General features: G+C 38.8%; 1 protein-coding gene across 3 annotated transcripts in view; it reads left to right on the forward strand.

The window, feature by feature from the left end:
- The window catches only part of SLC7A11 (solute carrier family 7 member 11), a 113,580-nt gene that overhangs the window by 57,944 nt on the left and 29,159 nt on the right, over positions 1 to 26,477 (forward strand). The window contains exons 7-12 of one of the 3 annotated variants that reach the window (XM_079771717.1): positions 369 to 492; positions 2,322 to 2,425; positions 3,662 to 3,758; positions 5,220 to 5,369; positions 6,927 to 7,104; positions 17,911 to 26,345. In XM_079771717.1, coding sequence (XP_079627843.1) covers positions 369 to 492; positions 2,322 to 2,425; positions 3,662 to 3,758; positions 5,220 to 5,369; positions 6,927 to 7,104; positions 17,911 to 17,978 — 721 coding nt within the window. In that variant the 3' untranslated portion in view covers positions 17,979 to 26,345. Of the gene's footprint in view, positions 1 to 368; positions 493 to 2,321; positions 2,426 to 3,661; positions 3,759 to 5,219; positions 5,370 to 6,926; positions 7,238 to 17,910; positions 26,346 to 26,477 lie in introns of those variants that run through there. The other 2 variants (XM_079771715.1, XM_079771716.1) reach the window with 2 other exon arrangements.

Below are 26,477 nucleotides of genomic sequence, written 5' to 3' on the forward strand. Positions count from 1 at the left end.
CAGGAACTTGTGAGAAATGCAAAACCTATGGAATCAGACACTCTGGAGCGGAGCAATCTGTGTTTTAACAAGCCTTCCAGGGATGCATGCTCAAGTTAAAGAAACACTGCCTTAGCATTCATGGAGTACAGGAATGGGGTAGAGCAGGAGACAAGACTACAGAAATCTCTACATCTGCCCCATGGACCTTATTACATTACAAAGGAATGTGTGGTACCTCACTCCAGTGAAATGTTTATGCATACCCAACAGAGCCTATAATTATCATACATACCATTTAATTTTTTGTTTGAATTAGCCTATCATCCTTGATTTTAGAAAAAGAATAACGAAAGATGACTAATAAGCGATTCCTTTGTGCATTTCAGAACCATCCCCCTTGCCATAGGTATATCCATGGCCATCGTCACCATCGGCTATGTGCTAACGAATGTGGCCTACTTTACGACCATTAGTGCTGAAGAGCTCTTGCTTTCAAATGCAGTGGCAGTGGTAAGTCCAAGTTGGGGAAATGCCAATTTGAATTTAGGTTAATGAGTTGATGCAATTTTATACTAGTTCCTTCCAGCAGAAAAGGGTTTTGAAATTCAGTAATCTTTTCTTGACCTGAATGATAATGAGCATCTTTAAAAAATTAGAACACACCTTAGCATATTCCATTTAACTGATACAGCTAAAATCCTATATGATTTTTCTATAGTGTTAATGTCATGTAAGACATTTCTGCATATACATGCTTGAAAACACATTTCCACATATACACAGTCTTCCAACGTGTCTTTAAAGACAGGTGGGCAGAATTTAAAAGAATGCAGTTTTGGGTATGCCAATTGCAATTATTCTGTACTCTTTCCCAATTGTAAACTTTTCAAACATTTTCCCCAAAGTACCACTTTAAGAATTTCCAACTTGACCATATATATTTGTTTTTTCTCTTATATCCTTTTGAATACTAGTCATGAGATATTATTAATTTGGGGGAATAATGAGTTATTCAAAGTTACACAGATGTCATTTCTGTAGCACTTCTCAGAATAATAAAATGCTAATGTGCATTTTTAATTCCCTAAGAAGTGGATACTCATAATTTTACATTTTCCAAAATTTATGAGACTTCAGGACTGTCTTTGCTCCCAAAGGTCATGTCATGGGACTGTTATTCTGTGACACATATTTTTATTTTGTATAAAACCATAGGTAGTAAGAGAACCTTCACTCATGACCTCATAACAATGAAGGGGAAGGGGGAGGGGGAGGGGGAGGGGGAGGGAATAACTTCCAATCATTAGCTGTCAGTTCCTTTAAAAATAGTCATATTACCTCATATCAGCAACATCCATGGGGAACAAATGACCTCATTTCACATGAACCTATGTATGCGTTCACTGTATTTACAAAAGGCGTCAGCCAGTGCTGTAGTTCTAGCAGACACCCAAATGTACAAAGCTTGCTGCTGTCCGGCCAGTCATCTCATCTTATTGGACAGAGGGCAGCACTTATTCCTCGAGCGTAATGTGGCCCATTAATTACACAGCACCAGCTGCATCAAGGACAAGTAAAGAATCCCACTTTTTTTTGTTTTTTTACAATACAGCCTTTATGTCATGGCATAAAAGGAAATTTCGGAAGTTTTGCTTATCTGTTGTCTTTCCTGTGGCTTGATTTCCTTGGCCTTGTATTTGTAGTCTAGCCTTTTCATGGGAAACACAGAAGGAATTGCCTGATAATTGATTTGATGAACACAGATTCAGCTGATGTGATTATTCTGGGCAAAAGATTTTCGGAACATCTCATAGATAGGATATCAGTGATTAAGACATCAGTTTTTTTGTGTGTTTTTTTGCCATGCTTTTACGTCATGACAGTGGGATTGGTATATGAAACAAGTGTCCATCATTCTTCTCAGTGTACATTTGTGCTTCACTATCAAAATGTGGCTTTCTGGGCAAAGAGAAGGTATTGTGGATTTCTGTCTCCCAAAGCAGAAATTTTTTCTGAAGGAGCTTTTTCCACTTACCAGAATGATAGAAGATTTTGGCCACAGTATATAAAGATTCGGTAAATGGATCGTTGCCTTTTGAAACTAAAGAATAGGTGCTTGTTTAGACCTTTGCCCACATTTTTGCAAAAAGCAATGCCATGGCACCTAATTTTGATTATTGTCTACGGAGTTAGTCTGAACCTAACCAAAGAGAAGGATTATAAAACATACACATATCACCAGGCTAATAGGAAGTCATAGAGTGAATCTGGCATTCATTGTTTCGTTTTATGCCACTTTCTGGCAAAGCACTAGTTTACGTCATTCTGTCTTTCACTAGACCTTTGCTGAGAGGCTCCTGGGAAATTTCTCATTAGCAGTTCCCATCTTCGTTGCCCTCACCTGCTTTGGCTCCATGAATGGGGGTGTATTTGCTGTCTCCAGGTGAGTGAGTTCAAGCATTTTCAGAAATGTATTTCTGTTTTTGAGATTGGAAGTGATAAGGATTACTTTAAAAAGAAATAGTGCCTCCTAACCTGTTGTTTTTAAAGGGACAGGCAGGATTGAAGTCTTTGTCCAAGTAGCAACAGCATGTCTCCTTCTGCCCATTAGAGGGCACTGCGCCTCTACTCATAGCCCAGTCTGAAGCTGGGCTTGTGGCATTTTTTTTATAGTATGTCTACAGAGTCTAACAACAGCATTTTATTTCTGGTGATAAAATCTGTTGTTTCTCTAAAGGTGACAAGAAAAAAAGTAAAGTAAGAGACACCAGAAATCACCACTTCACCCTATCTCTATCCCTATTGCTTTCTTTGATGTAAAAGTACCTTTTGTTTTAATATAAGATTAAAACCCAATCAGATAAATATGAATGTTAGATGTGTTGTCATCCTTAAAAATGAAATAGCCAGTTGTTTACCAGAAAAATGAGATTATTCGGAAATAGCAGAGGAATCGCAATTCAGAACGTGCAAACCCTGGCAAAACCACAGGCGAGTCCTGAGAACAAAGGAGAGGGGCTTGCTTTTACAGAGGAAGGGAAGTTGTTGGGAGTGGAGTTTTGATTGAAAGGCCATTGGAAGAGGGTGGGATTTCAGGGTTGCCGTGGCTTCTCTCCAGCTGGGTTATTGCTGGGCCAGGAGATAATGTCTTTTCTCCTGTGGGGGTAGTGAAGAAGGCTTCTTCCTGTTGAGCTCCCCTTTCAGGCCCTCCCAACTCTATTTTAAATGAGGTTTCCTTTATTCATGTTCACAGTGTGTATGTACCTGTGCATGCAGAGTGTGTGTGTGTTGGTGTGTGTGTGTGTGTGTGTGTGTGTGTGTGTGTGTGTGTGTGTGTGTTGTTTTGGTTGGATAGACAGCACACCTACAGTACTGGGAACCTAGAACTAAATTCATTATCAGCTGTTTATATGTAGGGAGAGCCATGCTGAGTCAGATGTAGCTATTGTTTCCTCTCAAAGAAGAATACAATAGTTGGCAGATTTTTAAAAATTCTAAGACAGACTTCTCATGATGGTCTCTACCTTATCTGAAAAGTGAAATCTAGGTAATCATCTAAGAAATGTTAAACCATTTGGGATGAAAAAGATGCAAGTTTTCTCTTAGGGTTCTGGGATATTTTCCCCTCTGCAATGATCAATTATATAGTCAACTCCACCCCCTGTTTTTCTCCCATCAGGTTATTCTATGTTGCGTCTCGAGAGGGTCACCTTCCAGAAATCCTCTCCATGATTCATGTCCGCAAGCACACTCCTCTGCCAGCTGTTATTGTTTTGGTAATGCACATTAACAAGTATCTCTCGATATAACCTCTAATAGCAGGCTAGCAAAGAGGATTTCACACCAGACATCAGAGTGCTTTCCTCTCTCATTCATTGAGAAAAGGGCTCTGTGTATATCTTGGCAGCGTGTGGGAGGCAGGATGTTTTCCGCTGATGCATATTTGATGCTATGGGGCAATAGCCACATCACTTCCCCCCCCCCCCCCCCACTTTTGTAGAAAGTAGTGAGGTGCAAGGGAAATTAGTTTGGCTCCTACCATTGACAAAGGACCTGGTAGAAAAGGATGCAGAGTAATAAATCCCAATTCTAAGTACAGAGAGGGGAGCCAAAAACTACAGTCCTAAATGATCCAGATGTCACACAGGCCCCTTATAATGAAATGCACACAAAATTATAGAAAACGCAACGATGAAATCCTAGACAGTGCAGTGATTCTGTGATTAAAAGTGAGACATTTGAGAGCAACCCTAGAGGGAAGAAATAAAAGCACCAAAACTTAAATTTCAGTTGTAGGATTCTTTATGCCGAGAACGGTACCTGTGAAACATGGGATACAAAAGACTGTGTAAGGTGTAACAGTGCTCTAACACCCACTGGCAATGTTATGGTCCCTTTATGCCTACCATTTTGTAACATTTTTCTCAAATGCAATCTGCTGCCAGAATTCATGGAACATTTTTTTTTTCTCCATGCATTTAATTTGTTTCAAAATGTTTCCTTGAAATTTCTTTGTAAAGTACACAGTACTCTTTGTGAGGAATCCGGAAGGCAGCGGTCACTTGTGGGAACAGAATGTATTATTCCGTGAAGAGGGCTTCGTTTTAAGCCTCTGCTATCAGTCATGCTGTCCTTGGCGCGCCGCGGCAGAGACTCGCTGTGCTGATCTCTGGGCCGCCTTCCTTTGTGCGGTCTTGAGGGTCACCCGTGGCAAGCACACGGGGAGAGGGAGCGTGGAGGAAGGAGAGGTCAACGTTTTGCATTCAGGGCCTGGCAGAGGCACTGAGAAGTGGCCCGTGTTTCATGGGTGCGTGGCCAAGAGCGACGCAGACCCCACTGGCAGAGCTTTCTGCAGACTTCCCAAGAGGGGACACTTGTGATGTTCATTATTAATTATTTATTAGTCATCTGTGGGTCCTTACATTTTCAGTCACTGACTGTGACTTTGAAAATATACTCTCTTCTGTCCAATGTAAAAGCAACTAAACACCAAACATCCATATAAAATTCCTTCTCAGTAACTGGTGGTGACGATGGCCCTCTCATTCTGTTGCTGGTATGGAAAGGGATTTTAAGAGCAGACTATAGAAGGGAGGTTAGGTTTTAATCAACACGGTAGTTTATCAGTATAAGTAATCATTTGGAAAGGGTAATAATGATGTCTAGGTATGTGATGCTTTGGTATCGCCTGTGTTCCCTTTAACTCACCGAGTGTGGTTTTGTCCCTCTCCCCCCAGTATCCTCTGACGATGGTGATGCTCTTCTCTGGGGACCTCTACAGTCTTTTGAATTTCCTCAGTTTTGCCAGGTGGCTTTTTATTGGGCTAGCGGTTGCTGGGCTGATTTATCTTCGATACAAACGCCCAGATATGCATCGTCCTTTCAAGGTAACCTCAGCAATCTTGATGGGTTTACATAAATCTTTCTCCTAATACCCAGTCCTCCCTTTGTCGTAGCTTGATGATGGGGATCTTGGGCGGGCGTGGGGGGGAGGGGGAGGCATCCTCTGCCATCAGGTGTTTAACTCTTGCAGGTAGTGCCTTCAGATTAAACTGATTTTCCCTTGGGACATAGTTCATCACATTATTTTATGTGCTGTACTGAGCTCTTTAAAAAGAGGTGGTATTAATAGAGGATGTTTGTTATGCTGATTTTTCATGAGGTGTCCAATGACCTGATAAATTCAAAGCATGGGTTACTCTGATCTATCTTTACGCTGAACATTTGTGGACAGCCAGACTGAGAAAGAGTGATGCCGATACGTATGGAATGGTGTCACTCTTTAAAACTCTAAAGTGGATTCTGCTGTACAAAATAGGCATTCTCAGTATTTTTAAAGGTTATGACTTATTACGTGGCTCTTTTTCTACATTATACACTCCAGAAGGAATAAAAATGTAAAATATAGAGGGGAAGCAAAGGTGTATGAACTTACCACTTAAACGAAAGCACAGTTACCATAACTAAGCATTCCTTTGGGGAGGGTTGAAGAATACCCTTCTCGCCTGTCTCCTTCAGCCTCCAATGCTCATAGATTGATTTGGCCTCACTGTTCATTTGCTTTGAAGAAATAACAGACCAGGTTGTCAGTTATGTTGTCAGAATTTGTTTCTAATTATATTCATTGCCTAATCCTGGCAACATCTTCATTAGCGGTCCAATAGGAGTTGGCCTGTTTTGTTCCTGTCCTCTCTTACTGTGAATCTCCAACAGAAAATCAATTTTGCCTGAAAGGATTTAAGATGTGACTAGCAGCCCATGGTCTTAGCTCCACATTAAAGTGGACTCTAATCATAATTATCAAAGAGCTCATCTTTTAATACCAAAAACAGAAATTATAGTAGTACTTACCTAGTAAAATAAATCAGGACTTATATAATGAAACACACTTATTTATCCTTAGAGTTTTTTTCTATCCAAAGATTTTTTTTTAAATTAAGGGAATATCTATAATAATAAAAGCATAATATGCTAATTAGACCGGACAACCAAACGACCTTCCAGATGTCCTTCCAGACGACCTTCCGCACCAAGCCGGGGCTGCGAGGGCCGAGCCCCTTGCAAGAATTTCATGCATCGGGCTCTAGTGTTTAATATATTCTCTGTGTCCTTTAAAGAGACTTTGTTATTGCCCAGCTAGCATAGCTCAGTGGTTGAGCATTGACCTGTGAACCAGAAGGTCATGGTTCTATTCCCGGTCAGAGCACATGCTTGGGTTGTGGGCTCAGTCCCCAATAGAGGCATGCAGGAGGCAATCAATCAAGAATTCTCTCTCATCATTGATGTTTCTATCTATCTCTCCCTCTCCCTTCCTCTCTGTAGGATGGTGCCTGTCACCTGGTCATGTATGTCACCTAATGTCATGACTGATGGGCTCATCTTGAACCACTGTCCATCCTTTGCACGGTGTTGGAAGTGATTTGTTTTTCTGTGTTGTGTTCCAGGTGCCGCTGTTTATCCCGGCTTTGTTTTCCTTCACGTGCTTCTTCATGGTTGCCCTCTCCCTTTATTCAGACCCCTTTAGTACGGGCATTGGCTTCATCCTCACACTGACTGGAGTCCCCGCATACTATCTCTTTATTATCTGGGACAAGAAGCCCAAGTGGTTTAGAAGACTGTCAGGTAAGTCTTTGAACCTTTTTACAGACCATGTTGTAGAAAACTCATCTATGTGTACACCCATGACACACATGTCTTAAAGTTCAAATTTATAAGTGGGACAGCTGCTAGTTTGAATGCGTTATTGCATTTAAATTAGAACTGGAAGGAAGAAAAGTGGAAGGATGTTTAGGGTGCAGCCACTGACTGCTTTCAGGGCAGTATTCAGTTGGGATGCTTAGTCACTTCTTAGGACAACAGCTTTCATAGGAAGAATTTTATCAGCATTTCTGAGAATGGTCTCATTGCTCTTCTGAGTCCTTTCCTAACCTGATTCTTTTTATCCTGGGTTGAATGCAGGTTAGTGATTCTATATCGTAACAGACTACTTGATGAGTGATATGAAATTTGGTGGGGAGTTAGGCAGAGACCTACAAAGGTCTTAAATATCATGCTTACTACTCCACCCTATTTAATAGGCATGGTAAGTCACACATGGGTCACAAACCAGCGAGAACAAGGAAGAGAAGAATAACAGCTCTCATTTACTGTGTGATTCTATGGATTAGCACATACATGACCTTGTTTATTCTTTAAAAATCTTCTGAGGCAGGAAAATTATTATTCCTATTTTATAGACTTTGAGTGATAGCATGGGAGAACTCATACCACTTCTTACACATCACATAGATATTAGGTAGAAGAGCTAGAACTCAAACTCAGGCAGTTTTATACTTTAGAAGAATCATCCTGGAGGCAGGGAGGCTGGGTTAGAGGGAGTCGAGGCTGAAGACAGAGAATAGAGGTTAGTTAACTTAGTAATCCTGACGAGGATGGAGGAGGATCTGAACTCAGGGTGTCAGCAGGGTCCAAGAGAAAGGAACGATATTAAAGAGGAAACGCCCACAGAGCTTGGTGACCAGGTAAGTTGGAGGAGAAAATAGTAGATCAGTAGTAGGAGGGGTGCTTAGGAAGCAACAGCCTTGGTGGAAAGCCCAGCCCTCTGTCCCAGGCTCTGCTGAGGGAGCCCTTTTCCCCACGTCATCATCTCTTTTAATCCTCCACAAGATCCCGTGTGAGGTGGTGTTACTCCTACAGCCGGATGGGGAACCCGGGATTCAGGGAGGGGGATTTTATTTTTGAGTGTACAGAATTTAAACCATTGAGCTAGGATTTGAATCCACATCTGCTGGATGGGGTGCCAGGGGGACGAGAGAGAGGAGTCAAAAACACAACCTGAGAAGCAGATAGGTTCTTGCAGGTGAGTTTAGAAAACAAGTTTTGTTCTCATTTGTTTTAATTTACTTATTTTACCATAACTAATTTTTTAAAGTTCAGCAAAAAGTTCAGAGAGATTTCTGGTAAAATTGTTTATAAATAATGTCAGTGCTACTAAAAATAAAATAACAATTTGGTATACATATTGAATCTCTAGTGTGCTACACGAACTCCTTCAGAAGGCAGTCATTTAAAATAGAGTTTTGCTACTATTCCTCTTTATTAGTTTTTAATTGGTATTTGGTATCTTTAGACCTATTAGATACTACTTATACTGAAATTTGTTTTCTAGCCAGCAACACTATTCCCCCAAGAAGTGTTACTATGAAAATTAGGTTCTTTAAGGCTAACACAGGCACACTGATCGCCTAGCAGGGTATTTAATCTCTATTTCTTGTTAGATCAGATTCATTTTCTGTAGAATGGTTTTAGTTATGTTTTTCCACTTGTAGGCAATACGATTCTGAAAAAAAACTAAAGACTTGGTAAACAGTATTTACCGTTAGGATTGCTCTTCTCATTACCAATGTTCAGGACAGATTAACGCTTATCACCATGAGATCTGTGTCTATCTCGGATCCTGGCCAGAGACACTTAAAACCCTTGAGCACCATAGAAAAACAAGAGAATGCAGGATGACAGAGCTGGCAGCCCTAGGGTTGGGCCACATCGAGAAGGGAGCACTGTGAAGGAGCGAATTCCTTGCTTGCTCCCACGTAGTAGGCATTTTGTTCTTCCTGTTTGTAGCCAGCCTACTGTAATACTTCTTTCCTTTTGCTAACATGTGCGTACTTGATACCACATTTTTGTGAGTGCATGCCTATTGCTACGTTCCATGCTTCACCTTTCTTTGATGTGTTTTCCTGCTCATGTAATTTTAAAGTTTGGGGTTATTTTTCTGTCTCTAATGATGTTTTGATCATCTCCAAGAACTCCAAATTTAGTGTTAGGCATTTGTGAAAGCAGCAGCAATGTAGCAGCCCCATAATGATTATTTGGTTCCCAAAAATGCCATTAAGCCTCACCAAAGAACATGACAATTCTGCCTTTTAAACTGCGATCATTGCCACCCTTTATCTTTACAGCTGCCTTGAAAGTCTTTCCTCAATTTTGTTTGATTTTCCTCTTAGGCAGCATTCTTGTAATAAAGTAAAATAATAATTCATAGTATTTATTGCTGCAATAGCCAGTATTTTCCTAGCCTTTGGCCAAAACAGAACACTCACACGCAGACACACAAAACGGCGGAGTCCTGATCCAGAACGTCACCTCTTCCCCCAGCCACCTCCTTGTCAGAGACAAACTTCATGTGAACTTGGAGGCCAGAGAGCCTCTGCTTGGGGCAGTTAGTTCAGTGATAACAGATCCGGTTGTCTTGGTGGCTAACATTCTTTAGCCTCTGTATTATCATTTCTTTTTACCCCAATACACACGAACCCATCAGCCCTGTGAAATGTCGGTAGATCAGAACACATCTCACTGAGGGTGCTTCCATAAAAAACGCGAGGCAACCAGACAGCTCTCAGAAAACGCTGTAAGGCTGCTCAGCCTAAACAGCCAGGGGATGTGCTGAGCCCGAGGAAGGGAGAGATTCAGAGATTTGATGAATTCCTCTGGCCACAGGATGCCAGTATTGAACCACGTTCCGTTTGACAGCATTCCTGGGGTGAAATGAAGAGGGGCTCTTGAGGGACTAGATACACAGAAAGCTTTCTCCTGCCGTCTGTGACAGCGTGCTTAATTCTCCTGGCTCTTTATGTATTTATTTATTTATAGAAACACCAGCTTCTCACCCAAGGAAAATGGGGCGGAATAGCCACTGATATATTTAGCAGATAACCTGGTGATACCTAATCCTGGCAAAACCCAGCGAGGCTCCCAGCAGCCACTTTACTTGACACACTGGGTTTACGAGCCAGACCCCGTCATGGCCAAGAGTGAGTGGGGTCACTGGAAGTTGGTTCCTGTTGCTCAGGGCGAGATAGGAGGACAGCTGCATTTAAACAAAGAATTTGATTAGAGAGACTCATACTGGGCAGCACCAGCAGAATGACTGTATCCATCTCCGTGATGGTGACTAGGCAATGCCCCAGTCCTAAAAGCATACGCCGCTTACAGTGTGCTGCGGTGAATTCATTTATGATTCATCAGTGAAAGCTGCTTTAATGCATTGAACAGACGCTTTATGCAGACTGCATTGCCACATGTGAGACTAGTTAAGCTTGCCCACATTTCTTAGGGGCCCAAACCATCTTCATTATAGGATAAAATGAGACCATCCATGTGAAAAGGTTTTGAGGTATTTTTTTTAAAAAAAAAAAACCACCCATGCTATTATTCTAATCCCGACTTCTGGGGAAGATGGTTTGTGTGCTAGTATTTCCCAACTTCTGGCTGTAGTTCCTGTGATTGTACCAGGTGTGGTTGGGAAATCAGATTCTGCAAGGTCACTTTTGTTTCAACTGGTTTCAGGAATACCTACTGAATATGAAAGGTAAAACTTGAAAATACAATTGCTGTTTGGTCTTGTATCTCATAGTTACTGTAAACAGCAAATACAGACTCACTGGCTCTACTTTATTTAAAGAAATGGTATCATGGGGTTGATTATTCACAAAGCCGAAGGACTTATATGAGCATGAGTGTAATTGAATGCTACATGCCTGGGCAAGCAGGAAGCTTCCTCAGAGGCTTACTTGGGTCTGTTGAGAACCCATCTAACAGCATAGCTGTAGATAACCTAGAAGAAAAAGTTTGTGTGGCTCCAACAGCTACTCGGAGCCAAAAATCAGCCACTCCACCCAAATCTCTATAATGATGAAGATTATCCAAATCTTGAGCATAAGAAAGCCACAGGAAACACAGGACTGGTTGAATGTGGAAGAAGAGAAAGGATGGGTGTGAAGAACTAGAAGAGAGAGTCTTTGGCCCCAGATATGCTATTGAATAGAAGTCTAGACTGAACATTCAGGAAGGAAAATGTCACACTAGGAAAGCAGCAGGGTCCCAGCACTGCTCTCCCTTGTCTAGACCCAATGCAGTGTTGTAACCTGGGTAAGCAAGTTGGCTAAGAAAACAAAGGGCTGATGGTCCCAGAATAGAGAAACACACTTTGGAAGAGGCTTCTGTTTGGACGTGGAGGAGCAGATGCTAAATTAAAAAGTCAGTTATTAAAAAAAGAAGAAAGGAAAATCTCAGTAGATAAATGCATGGACACACACACACACACACGGAAGTTGTAGAGATAGTTCAGCTAGCTATAGCAGACTTCTCCAGTGAGGAACAAAGGGCAGATGAGGATGTCAATTTAACACCACTGTTTTGCATTTGACCACTGTAGACAACTACAACCCTTGTTTCACCTTATCAGATAACTCTAGCTCCTTCTCTGCCTATAAAGCCACCTCTTCCTACTATTGATTGACACTTTTCTTCTATTTGTTTTTCTAGGATAATTTTATCATTTCCCTTTCCTATAAGCATGAGTTTTATTGCTGTTGAGTGTTCACTTGTGCTTCATGTACATCTCAATGTAGAATGGGCTGTGACAAAATATAATTTATTTGTGAAACATTTACATAGAGTGTACCATTTGCCAGAACTGTGCTGGGCCCTGTATCATCAATGGATAGTATAAAAATTAGTATGCTGAGGAAAACAACTGTTACAAAGTAAATGATGGTAATAAATATTGCTTGGAAGGGACTATTACAGGTGGCAAGTCATAAAAGAGAAATGCTAAATGTCTAGGTGAGAGATGATCTGGGTCTGAAGCCACCAAAATGACATGGTAGGCTTGAGAGGCTCCAGGGCCAGTAGTACTTTGAAGAGGTTCTGTAGGGATTGATTACAAAGATAAGAAGTGACCAAGAAGTAATGTCCTGGGAAACCAGAGTCACAGAGTTCTAGGACTACCAAGATAAAATGACCTTAGAAATGATCTAGCCTAGTGGTTTCTACATGTTAGTCTATCTGAATCACACACTTCTGGGCTCCACCTTCAGTTTCCGATTCAGTGGGTCTAGGGTGGGGCTTGTAAAGATGTCTTTTGAATATCTTAGCTGGTCTGCAGAATACACTCAGAACCACAGTCCAAGTCCCTCATTCTTTGTTAAATTAATTTATTTTATCGAGATACTAGAAGCCCAGTGCACGAATTCATGCATGGATGGGGGCCGACCAGGGGAAGGGACTCCGGGTGGTTGGCCGGCCCATCCCCTGGTTGAACTCCAGTTGAACTCCTGGTCGAGGGGACAATTTGCTTTTTACCCTTTTATTATATAGGATAATTGGCATATAACATTGTGTAAGGTAAAAGTGTAAAATATGTTGGTTTGATACATTTACAAGGTGTACCGGTTAATAATGCGGATTTTTTTCACTAGATAGAGTTACACATATGTTGATATATATGCGATTTGATATGTATGCTATTTTGTTGTATTGACACAGCTTCAAAACTTCATATGTTAAATTTTCTGAAGGTGTTAACATCATAGATATTTTTACGCTTAAAAATGTTGACTTTCGTGCCAAAAAAAAAAGAGCATTTGCAGGAAGTTTTAATTCATTACTTTATTTTGAAGAAAAGTGCTGCTCAATTCTTCGGGAAGCTTATGGTGTGCATGCTCCATCTCAAGATACTTGTGAACGCTGGTTTAAATGCTTTAAAAGTGATTATTTCGATGTGAAAGACAAAGAACTTCCAAGTCAACCGAAAAAGTTTGAAGACCAACAGTTACAAGCATTATTGGATGAAGATCTAGTCAAACTCAGAAACAATTTGCTGAAAGATTAAACGTTGCTCAGCAAACAATTTCCAATCATTTACAAGCAATGGGAAAGATTTTAAAGGAAGGAAAATGGGTGCCACATCAACTGAACGAAAGACAAATGGAAAACCGAAAAGTCATCAGTAAAATGTTGCTTCAATGACATGCAAGAAAGTCTTCTTTGCATCAAATTGTGACTGGCGATGAAAAGTGGATTTATTTTGAGAATCCCAAATGCACAAAATCAGGGGTTGATCCAGGTCAGCCATCAACATCAACTGCAAGGCCAAATCGCTTTGGAAAGAAGACAATGGTGGGATCAGGAAGGTGTGGTGTATTATGAGCTTCTAAAACCAGGTAAAACCATTAATACTGGTCACTGCCAACAACAAATAATCAATTTGAACTACGCTTTGATAGTAAAACAACCAGAATAGGCCAGACACGGCAAAGTAATTTTGCTTCATGATAACTCACCATCACGCCCTTCAAAACCAGTTAAAGACGCATTAAAAGATCTTGCCTGGGAAGTATTAACCCAGACCTTACTCCTTCAGATTACCACTTATTCCCATCGGTGGCACACACACTTTCTGAGCAGCACTTCAAAACGTATGAAGAAGTGAAAATTGAGTTTCTGAATGGTTTGCCTCAAAACAAGAAAACTTCTATTGGGACGTTATCCACAAATTACCTGAAGGATGGGGGAAACGTGTCGCTAGTGATGGACATTACTTTGAATAAAGCACTTTTGATGTTTCTCTTGAAATTATCGTGTTTTCTTTGATTACAAAATTCGCATTATTAACCAGTACACCTGTATATACTGCAATATGATTACTACAGTAGCATTAGCTAACAATAGCTTTATTATGTCATGTATTTATCATTTCTTTTTGTGTGTGTTGAGAATAGTTAAGATTTAGTCTCTGAGCAACTTTTATAATATGGTACATTGACAATAATCACTATGGCGTGCATTATATAGAACTTACTTATTTACTAGTTTTAAGTCTGCACCCTTAACATCTCCCCAATTCCCCTACTCCCTATCCCCTGATCATCAACATTCTACTCTGTCTTTACATGTTCAGTTTGTTTAGATTCCACATACAAGTTATTTCATACAGTATTTGTCTTTGTCTGATTTATCTTACTTAGCATGATGTCTTTAATGTCTACTCATGTTTTTGTAAATGGCAGGATTTCCTTCTCTCTCGTGGTTAATAATATTTCACTGTTTGTATGTGTGTCACATCTTCACTCATTTGTTGATGGACACTTGTGCTGTTTCCAAATCTTACATATTGTGAATAATGCTTCAATGAACATGAGTGTGCAGATATCCCTCCAAGATACTGATTTCAGTTCCTTTGGATACATACCCAGGATAGGATTGCTGGGTCATATGGAAGTTCTATTTTTAATTTTTTGAGGAACACCCATACTGTTTTTCATAATGACCGTTCCAATTTAAATTCTCACCAACAATGTATAAGGGTTTCCTTTTCTTCTTATCCTTGCCAACATTTGATATCTCGTCCTTTTTAAAATATTTTTTGGAAGAATATGAATTTTTTCCCCCCCTCTCTTATGTGTTTGGTTTAAATGTTCTAGGCCAACAGGCCTCTATGCTCCATTTAACCATCAGGAACCTTGGTCTCTTCATTCCCTGGGGCAGTGCCACTTAAACAAGTCCAGCTCATGAACTGCTTGGTAACAGTACTATGAATCGAGTCATAATATCCTAACATATGTAAGGTAACATCTCATTGTGGTTTTGTTTTGCATTTTTTTGACGATTAGTGATGTTGAACAACTTTATGTATGTCTGTTGGCCATTTGTATATCTTCTTTGGAAAAATGTCTATTCAAGTCTTTTGCCCACTTTTAAAATTGGATTATTTCTTTTTCTGCTATTGATTTACCTGAGTTCGTCATATATTTTGGAAGTATACTTTGCTAATATTTTCTTCCATTCTGTAACTTGTCTTTTCAACTTATTGTTTCCTTTGCTTGGCAGAAGCTTTTAGTTTAATGTAGTCATAATTGTTTTACTTTTTGTTGCCTGTGCTTTGGTGACTTAACCAAGAAATCATTGCCTAGATCAGTGATGGCGAACCTATGACACGCGTGTCAGCACTGACACACGTAGTCATTTCTGATGACACACGGCCGCTGAGGCGGCCGCATGCCGAGGATGAAACATTTGCTGCTCCTGAGGATGAAACATTTGCGAAATAATGTTTTTTCTTCAAAGTAACACACTACCCGAGTTATGCTCAATTTTTTGGCGAAGTTTGACACACTAAGCTCAAAAGGTTGCCCATCACTGGCCTAGATCAATGTCAAGGACCTTTTCCCTTATGTTTTCTTCTAGAAGTTTTGTGGCTTCAAGTCTTACATTAAAATTTTTGGTTCATTTCAAGTTAATTTTTGAGTGATATAAGGCAAAGATTATTTCATTTCTTCTTGCATGTGGATATCCAGTTTTATGTCCTTTCCCTATTGTGTGTTCTTGGTACCCTTGTCAAAAATAAGTTAATAATATAGGAAGGTTGGTGTATCAGTTCTCTCTTTTGTTCTACTACTTTATGTGTCTATTTTTATGCCAGGACCATACTATTTTGATTACTATAGCTTTGCATTATAGCTTGAAATTAGGTATCATGATGCCTCCAGATTTGTTCTTTCTCAGTATAGCTTTGGTTATTTGGGGTCTTTGGTGGTTCCAAACAAATGTTATGACAATTTTTCTACTTATGTTATAAATGCCATTGGAATTTTGATCAGGATTGCACTGAAACTATAGATCATGTTGGATCTAATGGACATTTTCTCAATATTAATTCTTTCAATCCTGGAACACAAGATATCTTTCTATTTCTTTGTGTCTTCTTTAATCTCTTTTATCAGTGTCTTATAATTTTCACCTCCTTGATTAAGTTTCTTCCCAAGCATTTTATTGTTTTTAATGCTATTGTAAATAGGATCACTTTCTTGATTTCTCTTTTAGATAATTTGTTGTTAGTGTTCAGAGATGCTACTGATTCCTGTACGTTGATTTATACCCTGCAATTTTAGAATTCATTCATTACTTCTGATACTTTTTAGTGGCTTCTTTAGGATTTTCTATATATAAGATGTCATGTGTGAACAGAGATAATTTTACTTCTTCTACTCTGATACATTTATCTTATATTTCTTTTTCTACTTAATTGCTAATTGCTCTGGCTAGGATACCAGTACTATGATGAGCCATCCTTACATTTCTGAGATAAATCCCACTTGATCGTGGTGAATGAGCCTTTAACATGTTGTTGAATCTGGTTTGCTAATATTTTGCTGATAATGTTTTTAGACATATTAATAAAAAAAGTATTGGTGTTCATTCTTCATGTTTGGTAGAATTCACCAGTGAAACCATCTGTTCCTAAGCTTTTCTGTATTGGGAAAAATTTATGGGTCTGAGCCTTGAACTGCCTGGGGTGTGGGGCCAGGGTAGTGACAGTGCCCCTAGCAATAATGGATCAGAGCCAGTACCTGGGACCCAGGGGGCAGGGCTTGGGGCCGCAAGAGCTATCTCAACAATGACAGTTCAGAGTCTTGACCAGGGATGGAGGGAGAGGAGGGTGAGGCAGCAGCAACACAGCCCTAAATAATGGCAGGCAAAGTGTTCTTGGGACCCTGAGGGCTGGACTCAGAGCAGGGGAAGCTGCCTCAGTAATGGTGGGAAAATGCCTGACCTGGGCCCAGTTGGGCAAAGAGAAGTGGCAGCTCAAGTCTTGTGTATAGTAAGATGCTGTGGCACCCAATTCCTGAAAATGGGGCACAGCAACAACCAGAGAACCCGAGGCCATCTCACTTCAGCAACAGCTCCAGCACCTGGGAATAGGTACAGAGGTGGGGGCACTCCAGGCTGCTCCATGAGGGGATCAGCATGTTCAAGACTGTGGGAGACCTCTCTAGCAAAAGTTGCAAATGTCCACAATGGTGAGGTTTGCTGGGTTTCTCCGGCTCTCTTTCTCTGGAAACTTTCTTAGATCTCTGACTGGGGGATGTGGTGATGTAGGCAAATTACCTTTTTTACTTAACTATGTGGCCATCCTTGATTTCTGAGCTCTGCCAGGTTTTTGCTGCAATTTTTTATTGTTGTTGTCTAGATTCTAGCGCTTTTCCTGAGCTATTTTCTTCCATTTATTGTCCTGTTTTTTCTTAAGGCGGTGATGAGCATTGGGACCTCCTAGCCTTTTACTAGTAGCTTGCTGATGTCACTCCCAAGTCCCTCATTCCTATAGATGAGGCAAATGAGGTCCTGGGAGATGAAATGTTTTGCTCAATAATACACTACAAGTTTGAGACTGAAAATTTTATTCTGATTCTTCTCTTGATTTTGCTGAGGAATTGATTGTAATCTCACAGGTATGAAAACAACAAAGCAATTTTAAACTGAATATGAAATGTGTTTTTGAACAGTTATTTACATCTTGATCCTATTGTCTCAGAATATTTTCAGCTTTCTGATTCATAAATAAAAGTCCTTATTTTAATAGAAAGTATTAACATATTCTTCTGAGAAGTCATCATGGGAAGTTATAGACGTGGCATACATTAATTGAGCATGATAGAATTCTAATGAAGTAAACAATTCTTGTTAGTGCTCTATGAAATAGCAGTTGTGTGTTTTCAGTATTCAACCCCAAATAATTAACATTCTGCTGTTTTTTATGTATTTCTGATTTCTGTACGTTTTTAATTTTTCTTCATTATTTCTTTGTAGGCAGAATAACCAGAACATTACAAATAATACTGGAAGTTGTACCAGAAGAAGATTGTCATAAATTATAAATTAATGCATTTGAAATCTTGGCAATCTATCCTTGGCTTTGTTTCTGCCCAAAGGGCTGAAACAAAGTATGGACGTTCACCTCATTTTATGAAAATCCAGAGGACTGCAGCTTTGGTGATGGAATAAAGGAATCAGTTATTTTTATTCAGATCTTTTAGTGTATTCAAACTGGTTTCTAAGAAATTTAGTTATAACTCCATGTAATTGTAGAAAGCTGATATGCAGCTATACCATGAGTTCACGTGATTCTTGTGTTCCTGATACCTACCTGTTGAGGTAAGGGGAAAAGACTACGGGATGGACAATTAACTCAAGTGGTCTTTCTCTGTAACATATCATGGCTAGGAAACTTCAAATTGAAGTCTGAGGTGTTTTCTGTATATATGGGTTTTGTAAAAACATTTTTTACCTACTATAGAAGACCATACTGTGAAAAGTGTTTTCTATTCTTCTAGAGAAAGAACAAAAAAAGCATACATCATCATTATGGACAGAGGAAAGAAAGAAATTTGTGTTACATTGGCATTGCATTGCTTCCCCTTTGGTGCCAACTTAGATGTCACTCATCTTTTAAGGGTTAATACTAACAGCATTGTGAACAAAGGACAGGGCGGTATGCCTAACTTTAATAAATACATTAAAGAAGAGCTTCTAGGAGCTATTGTTTACAAATTCAGGAATTATGTTTGTGTAAAATCATTGAGAATTTAATATGTTGAGGTATATTTTTTCACTCCTCGTCAGGAAGCTTTGTGGTTGTCTGACATTTTGTTTTCATGGCAGCCCATTTGATCAGGAAAGGATGTAACATCCTTCTTACAGCAAAACAATAGTCAGTTTGGTATTAAATCCTTTTAAGCACCATTACCTGTTTCACGAATAATTTACCCTTGATAAATATATCTAAATATGTGCATTTTCAAATCTTCAAATTAAAATATCCATGTTAAGACAGAAATCACCAAGACAGAAAATGCCCAAAATATTATACCTAACCCTATAATCATATCTATATGCAATGATAGTAATTCTGGACAATATTTTTAGTTTATAGTTATTTTTACATGGTGATGAATTTTGACAGGTTGTATATTTCCTATATATATTTTATATTCTGTTAAAATATCTCTTCAGATAAAACTGTGCAGATCAATTAGGAAATGACATATATTTACATAAAAATTGAGGAAGAAGCGACACTGCTAAATAAGATTCACAACTGATGTTTCTAAAAATTTTCCACTTCTATATCTAGGCTTCGTCAGTAATTTATTCACCTTAATTGTCATTTAATCTGCAAAAGAGATAACTGATAACAGATTCACTAAAAGAAATAGAAATTGTGTATGCATGTGTATATCCAGACAGGTGTTATTATGCTAGGTTCAGAAACTATGTGCAATTTTCTAATGATAGTAATATCATGATGACATTTGTTAACTATTATTTACACATATCTAAGGTTAAGTAGTTCATCATAGCCAGTTATGTTTCATCCTTTAATTTTTTTGTCCATTTGAAAATAAGAATTTTTGAAAGAATGACACTGGTTAAAATCATTAAGAGAAGATGTAGAGTTCACAGACAATTGACAAAGTAATAATGATATTTCATAATTTGAGACAATTCCAATCCAAAAATTTCAATTTCTCCTCTTGCTAACATTTAAAATATATCCAAGATTGATATTTTTTAGACAAACCTACTATTTGGGTCTGTAAGTGAATTCATAGGGTTTTAAAAGTTGATGTATAGTCTCTACTTCCTATATCCATTTAGCCATATCTCTTCCCACTATATTATTGCTGGAGGTATTGCAATCTAGGCCCATATATTCTAAACTAGAAAACTCTTCTTGGATTTTTAGGTAATGTGAGAAAAGTTAGAGTCTCATGGAGAGGTTTGTGTGGTTCTTGATTATTCCTGAGGTTAATGTTCTTATAGCAACAGATAGGTCTCCACATTTTATTTATTTGTTTATTTTGGGTTCTAATTTCTCTTTAAATATACCACTGAACTGGCTAAGTAGAATATATATTCATTATTCTTTCATCATTATCAAAATGAATTTTCCTTATTAACTTTCTAATACCATTGTAATACCATTTTAACCAGACAGAAAGTCAGTCAGTAATTTTTAAAGAAAGTAATGGAGATTATTAAACTGTAACTTATTTTTAGGCTAATCATGACAAAACATGTTTTCTGTGGTCAGGGAATCAATATTCGTAATTGTTATTCACAATTGTATCATATCCTAGGAAAGGTGGCTGACTCCAGACTACACATAAATGTTAGGTGTGTGCACGCACACGTGCTATGTGCTTGTACAGTATCTCCCCCAGCCCTGCTGGCACAAAACTAGGACAGATTATTAGGATATGGTAGAAATGCATGACAGTTTATCTAACACTAAAACAACTATGTTGAAACAAATTTCCAGATTACCTTATGTGTCTGATAAAATTATTTCCTCAATTGCCATCCTATATAATAAAGGCCTAATATGCTAAGTGTCCGGTTGTTCGTTCAACCAATCAAAGTGTAATATGCTAATGATATGCTAAGGTCACTAAATTGCTCGCTATGACGTGCATTGATCACCAGGGGGCAGGCGCTCCAAACCGTAGGTTAGCTTGCTGCTGGGATCCAGCCGATTGGGACTGAGTGAGATGGGCTGGACATGCCCTGGAGCCCTCCAGTGGTCCCTCCCTGGCTGGCCAAACTCCCACATCCCTCCTGGCCCTGATCATGCACTGGTGGAGTCCCTTGGCCTGGCCTGCACCCTCTTGCAATCCGGGACCCCTCAGGGGATATCAGAGAGCCAGTTTCAGCCTGATCCCGCAGGCCAGGCCAAGGGACCCCACTGGTGCACGATTTTATGTACCAGGCCTCTAGTTTAAAATATCAACAGATGGTTAGCATTCCATTGTATCACTCAATGAATTCTACATGCACTGTAATCAGTCTTTAGGAAAATCAATATTTTATCTCTATTAGCAGATAAATGTAATGATAACTAAGAAAGGGAACATCTTTGACCTACAGTTGGTTACTTATCATTGAGGTATATGTTATGAAAAGATAGAAAACAGAAGGTCAGAGTGGCAGGAAATGAAAGTAGTAAATGTTGGAGGTAACAATATTTTGGTGTAATTTATTATGCAGTGTAGTGAGAGAAATATTAAAAATTCAGTGCCTGCTGCACATAGGTGGACATCCTGAGAAGCTAATGAAACTTAAGCTTCAGTGCTGCTCACTTAGACATGCCCCTTCCAAGGTCCTGTACCTAATTTTGCATTAGGAATTATGTATTAATTTTCTTGAAGAAAATCAGCAAAATTGTATATACTTCTGGCCCTACAAAATAAAAAAACCCCTTTGATTAAGATAAAATACTTCCACTGCTTTTCCTGTTAGAAATAGCTTGGGGTATTTGTAAGATATACTTTTAAATAAGGTTGTGAGTTACTTAAAGTATATATAAGTGGCTTTCTCAAATATACATTATGTGATATATAAGAGGAAAGTTTCACCTTTCACATATTTGTCAGTTCTGAATGATAGAAAAACAATAAATAGGATTCTAATTGTAGTTTGTTTGTTTTTTAGGTTGATTGGAAATATAGAGAGATTTGGGATTTGAATGCAGATGAGTCAAGAAATTTAACATTACTTAAATATAATTTAGCTTCATTTTACCCTACTAGTATATGAATGGGCTGTATGTCGGTGCTGATAATGTCTACAGGGTTACATTTGACTTTCCTAACCAAAGTCAGGAATTAAGCACATCATCGTGTAACTGGCAACAAACTCATGGTGGATCTAAATTAGAGTAGATAATGAGTCATTTTGACAGCTTCTGTTTACATTATTTATATCTAGGTAATAGAATTATTACCTACACATGTTTTTTTTAGGATAATTTTCTTATAAAAGGCATTTTTAATCTTTTCTATCATATATAATACCTAAAAGTATAACCTCTAGGTAGTATCTTACTGCACTTAAAAAGATATTTTAACAGTTATATTTAAGAAATAATCCTTTCTTCTTTCTATTGCATTTTTCAAATTAGTTGGTATAAAAAAATAAATGCTCAGTCTAGTTTTATATTTGACATAAATTCACAAAGGCATAAATCATGGTCTCACAGGAACTTCACCAGTTTTCCATGTTGTGAGATATTGTTCTTTATAACCTCCAGGGGTATTAGCTTGATCTCTTTGAATGATTTCTCTGTTTTCTTGGAATGAATCAATGACTCCTTTTGTATTATTTTTGACATGATATCCTCCTATCTTGAGATAAGACTCACTTATTTGAATCTATACAATTACCGATATTCTTAGGTTTACTTCCTTGGTAGTCCCCTCCCCCCTTTTCTGTTCCCATTGACTTTAAAACATCACTGGAGGATGATTACAGTCTTCAAATAGTTACTTTTACATGTGCATTTCAGCTATAGATTGAGGGTACATTTATAATATCAATAGCCGCCTTAGCATTTTTATAGATAACAGTCCTCTCAAGAAACGGGAGCATTAGGCATCTATCTGAATGCCATACAAAATGGGTGCACTGGTTTGAAAGTGACCATACTTTTCCCCCTCAACATATACACTACTGGTATTTTTTAAAGAATGGCTTTCAAGTGAATTAATTTATTGGTTAGAAGATTTGCTTGCTGAATCCATATTACCTCTTGCTGAAGTCTCTAAAGGCCACGCTGAAAGCTAGAGGAAAAATAAAGATGAATGCACAGTTATCTCTTTTGCAGCAGTGACTGTATTTTGAGCACCTTGTGTGACAGGGTATTTTGCACAGCATCTTGTGAGAAAACGTCAGGCCTTTGGATGTTACAGCTGTAACAGTTGGGTTGTGAGTGGTCTGACTTAAAGGAGGATGGTGACGTTAGACCTCAATTATTCCTACTAATGCTTCCATACATGCTCAGAAGCACATTCATCTCACACTGGGAAGCAATGCAATGTGGTTCCCTGGTTCTAGGTTCGAACTGTCTGATTTAAAAGGATTTCTGAGTTCTTTTGTCCCTAGCATTTCTCCTTCGTCCCACATTTCCTTTTATTGACTAATCTATATATAAAAGCCTAAGCAACCAGACGACCAGACAACCGGCTGGTAGCTATGACGTGCACTGACCACCAGGAGACAGATAACGCAGGAGCTGCCCCCTGGTGGTCAGTGCGCTCCCACAGCGGGAGCACCGCTCAGCTGACAGACAGGCACCAGATACCTGGCTTACAGCTGGCGAGCCCAGCTGCAGCATCACAAGTCTCTCCTGTGGACACTCCCCCTGCCCGCCAGAGCGGGAGCGGGGGCAGCAGGCGCAGTGGGGCCAGATGAACAGGAGCAGCGCAGCACCCAGCCTGGGCTCGGGTTCCTACCCGGCCACCAGCCGCTTCAAACACTACTTCTTGCTGTGCGGGATCCACGTGGACAGCAGGCTGGAGCCCTACGAGCTGGCGGATAAGGCTGGGCTCCGGTGGCACGTAGGTCCACTGATCCCTGCAGGCCAGGCCGAGGGACCCCACCGGTGTTTGAATTTGTGCATCGGGCCTCTAGTATAATAGAAAACTATTATTTTAAGTAGAAAAATAGTTTGGAGAGATAAAACAGATTGTTTCAAATGAATGTATGCTTATAGCAGAATAGAACTGACCTACATTAAACTACTGTGTGTATTCATAATTTTAGACACTACCACATAGCACTTTTTAATTGCTCTGGAAATAAAGAACAATATATATGTAGCTGCGGTTATCACACAAATAACAAGGATCCTCCAAAAATTTTAAGTAGTCTGGGATTATTTGGATTCTTTCCTTGGAGAAATTTTTTACCTAATAGTTTTCCCTTGTGAATGTTATTTCTAATGCTATAAATCTGGAACTTAACTATTAATGCTTACATCTTGAAAACTGGGATCTTTTTACATTATCCATGTTCGGAGAATGGCATATCCCTTAACTCTTTTAGGCTATTTAGGGCCAATGCCTGTGTTCAAAATAGCCAATGGTACTGCCAACTCTTTTGAGAATTTGCAAACATAAGCATCAGATGTGCTAAGACTGCATTGCTTCGTACCATGAGATAGAGTGTCTCCTCTCTGTGCCACTGGTGAACAAACATCTAGTTGTGTTTTAGTGATTACATGCTGGCGACCTGTGCATGCATAGTAAGCACAAGTCAGAGAAAGGCAAGCCACGTGGCTGCCTGGACTGAATACTTGGGGTACTTAATTTGTCCTACTTTTCTGACTAAGATTTTACTCAAGATTTTGTAGAGCTTTGTTTTTGCTTATCATAGAGTGGATTAGATGGTAGTGATGCACTCACTGGTAGAGATGGTTTTTAGTTACTGACTCAGTATTCATCTCATGATGAATCATTAATATCTTTTTATTATAACTTTATCAGTATTTACTTTATAAAAATGGGTTTAGTGAGTTTTGTGTTAAAATTTGACTTAGTAATAGTAACTTCTTTTTTTCAGTTCTCAAGGAATAGAAAATTCTGTATGTGTATGTTCATATTAACATATCATTAGGTAACATATATGAATGTATTTAAATGCCTTTTATATCCTATGTCAAGTGTCAGTAATTTGCACCAATGGAATCAATTGAGCCCAGTGGGAAAGTAGTAGTTGGGTTACTCCAGCGAGTTGTGCTGGCAGCCATCTCTTTGATCTGTGCTTAAACTGTAATTTACAGACCAGCTATACCCCTTAGCTTGGGTCTGGAATGTATTTGTCATGACCTTGTACCATTCCCCTAATTGCTAGGGGTCAGGGGAATGGTGGATTTGTCCTGGTGATCTAAAATACAGGAACAGAGAAATCCAGCTGTGGAGGAGTGGGCCTCAGTTTCCTAAGTGGTCCTCATCTGTGGTCCTTCGCTTTGACATTGTGATAGTGAAACTTGGTAAAGTGGATTGTGTGTATTTTATACTTTTCCACAATGTCTTGTATTGATAAATTCTTAAGGAGCAAAACTCCTTTTCTGCACCTACATTCCAATCATATTTGGAGTACTAAGATATTTAACTATGAAAATATAAATGGTGCACAGAGAATTTCATTTGTAGATTATGTTGCGTTTCTAGGGTTCTCTGGCACAGATGCCTATACCAGCATGTGATATGTGAAATAAAATGGATTTTTTTACAGCTTAATGATTTCCTTCTGGGGAGAGTTCTGGTGCAGAAACCACACTGCCAGATGGTGTTTATGGGCTATTTGTGTAAGTGGTAAGATACTATGAAATAAGTGTGATTTCATCTGGTGGAAACTTTTGACGCATATGTTTTGTATGGAAGAAATTTTGGTGCAATATGATGTCACTCAATTTTGCATTGAATTTAATTTCAATTGTGTTTATGTATAAGTATTCTTGTCATGCTTCCAGCTCATTAAACTTTTGTATATATATTTTTGTACATATTTTTACTTGAAAATATTTGAAATGGAAAGTAAATAAACATTTGATAGTTTACATAATAAAAGTCATGTTTTGGTATTTGTTTTTAAGCACTGTACATTTCACTCAATTGAAACTTTGGGTTTTAATGATTATTTATCTGTCACTGATTCTGTGAATTTGTTGGTGGCTCCCACTTATCATCAATTTCCTGTACTAAAAATTGAAAAGGGTGGTAGTTTCAGTAAACACCGTAGACACTCTTCTTCCTCATGATCTGCATCCTTCTGTCCTCTGGTCTAAAATATCCAGCAACTTCTTTTGTTTTCACTTGCCCCAGTTCAGTCTTGCTATTTCTTGCCTCTTAACAAAAGTCTCATCTCTTGTCTCTCTTTCATTCAGCCTTCACATGTTTCCCCAGAATGTTCTTTCTGAAACAGAAATACTATAAAAATCGTTAATAGTTTCACTCTCCCCCTCCCTCGCTGGAAAGATAAAATCCAAACTCCTCCATATAATATAAAGGGCTTTCCATAATCTGCCACCTTTCTTTCTCCAGCTACAAATGACCACTTCTGTATTCCCTGAAACCATATTAAATGCATTTTTTAGTAGTTTAACAAAGAAAAGATGCCGTTACTTCATTTGACACACTGCAGATTTACAGGAATTATATTTTCCTCCCCCATTCTTATATCCTACTCCCCACATAGCAAACTTCTACCCAAAAGTCATCTCTTCCAGAAACATTCCCAAGCTGGTTCAGACCTGACCCTCGAGCACCTTTGTTATCTATATACCTCTTGGCCATTGATATGTCTTTTTGAAAAATGTATATTTAGGTCCTCTACCCATTGTTAAAATAAATATTTAAATTTTTTATTCTGCTGAGTTATATGAGTTCTTTATGTTTTAAATATTAACCCTTTATCCAATATATGGTTAGCAAATATTTTCTCCTATTCCACAGGTTGCCTTTTCATTTTGTTTATTCTTCACTGTGTTTATTGTAGTCCCTGTTGTTTATTTTTTCTTTTGTTCCATGTGTTTAGTG

Source organism: Cnephaeus nilssonii (assembly GCF_951640355.1).
Source record: "Cnephaeus nilssonii genome assembly, chromosome: 5".
Lineage (NCBI taxonomy): Eukaryota > Metazoa > Chordata > Mammalia > Chiroptera > Vespertilionidae > Cnephaeus > Cnephaeus nilssonii.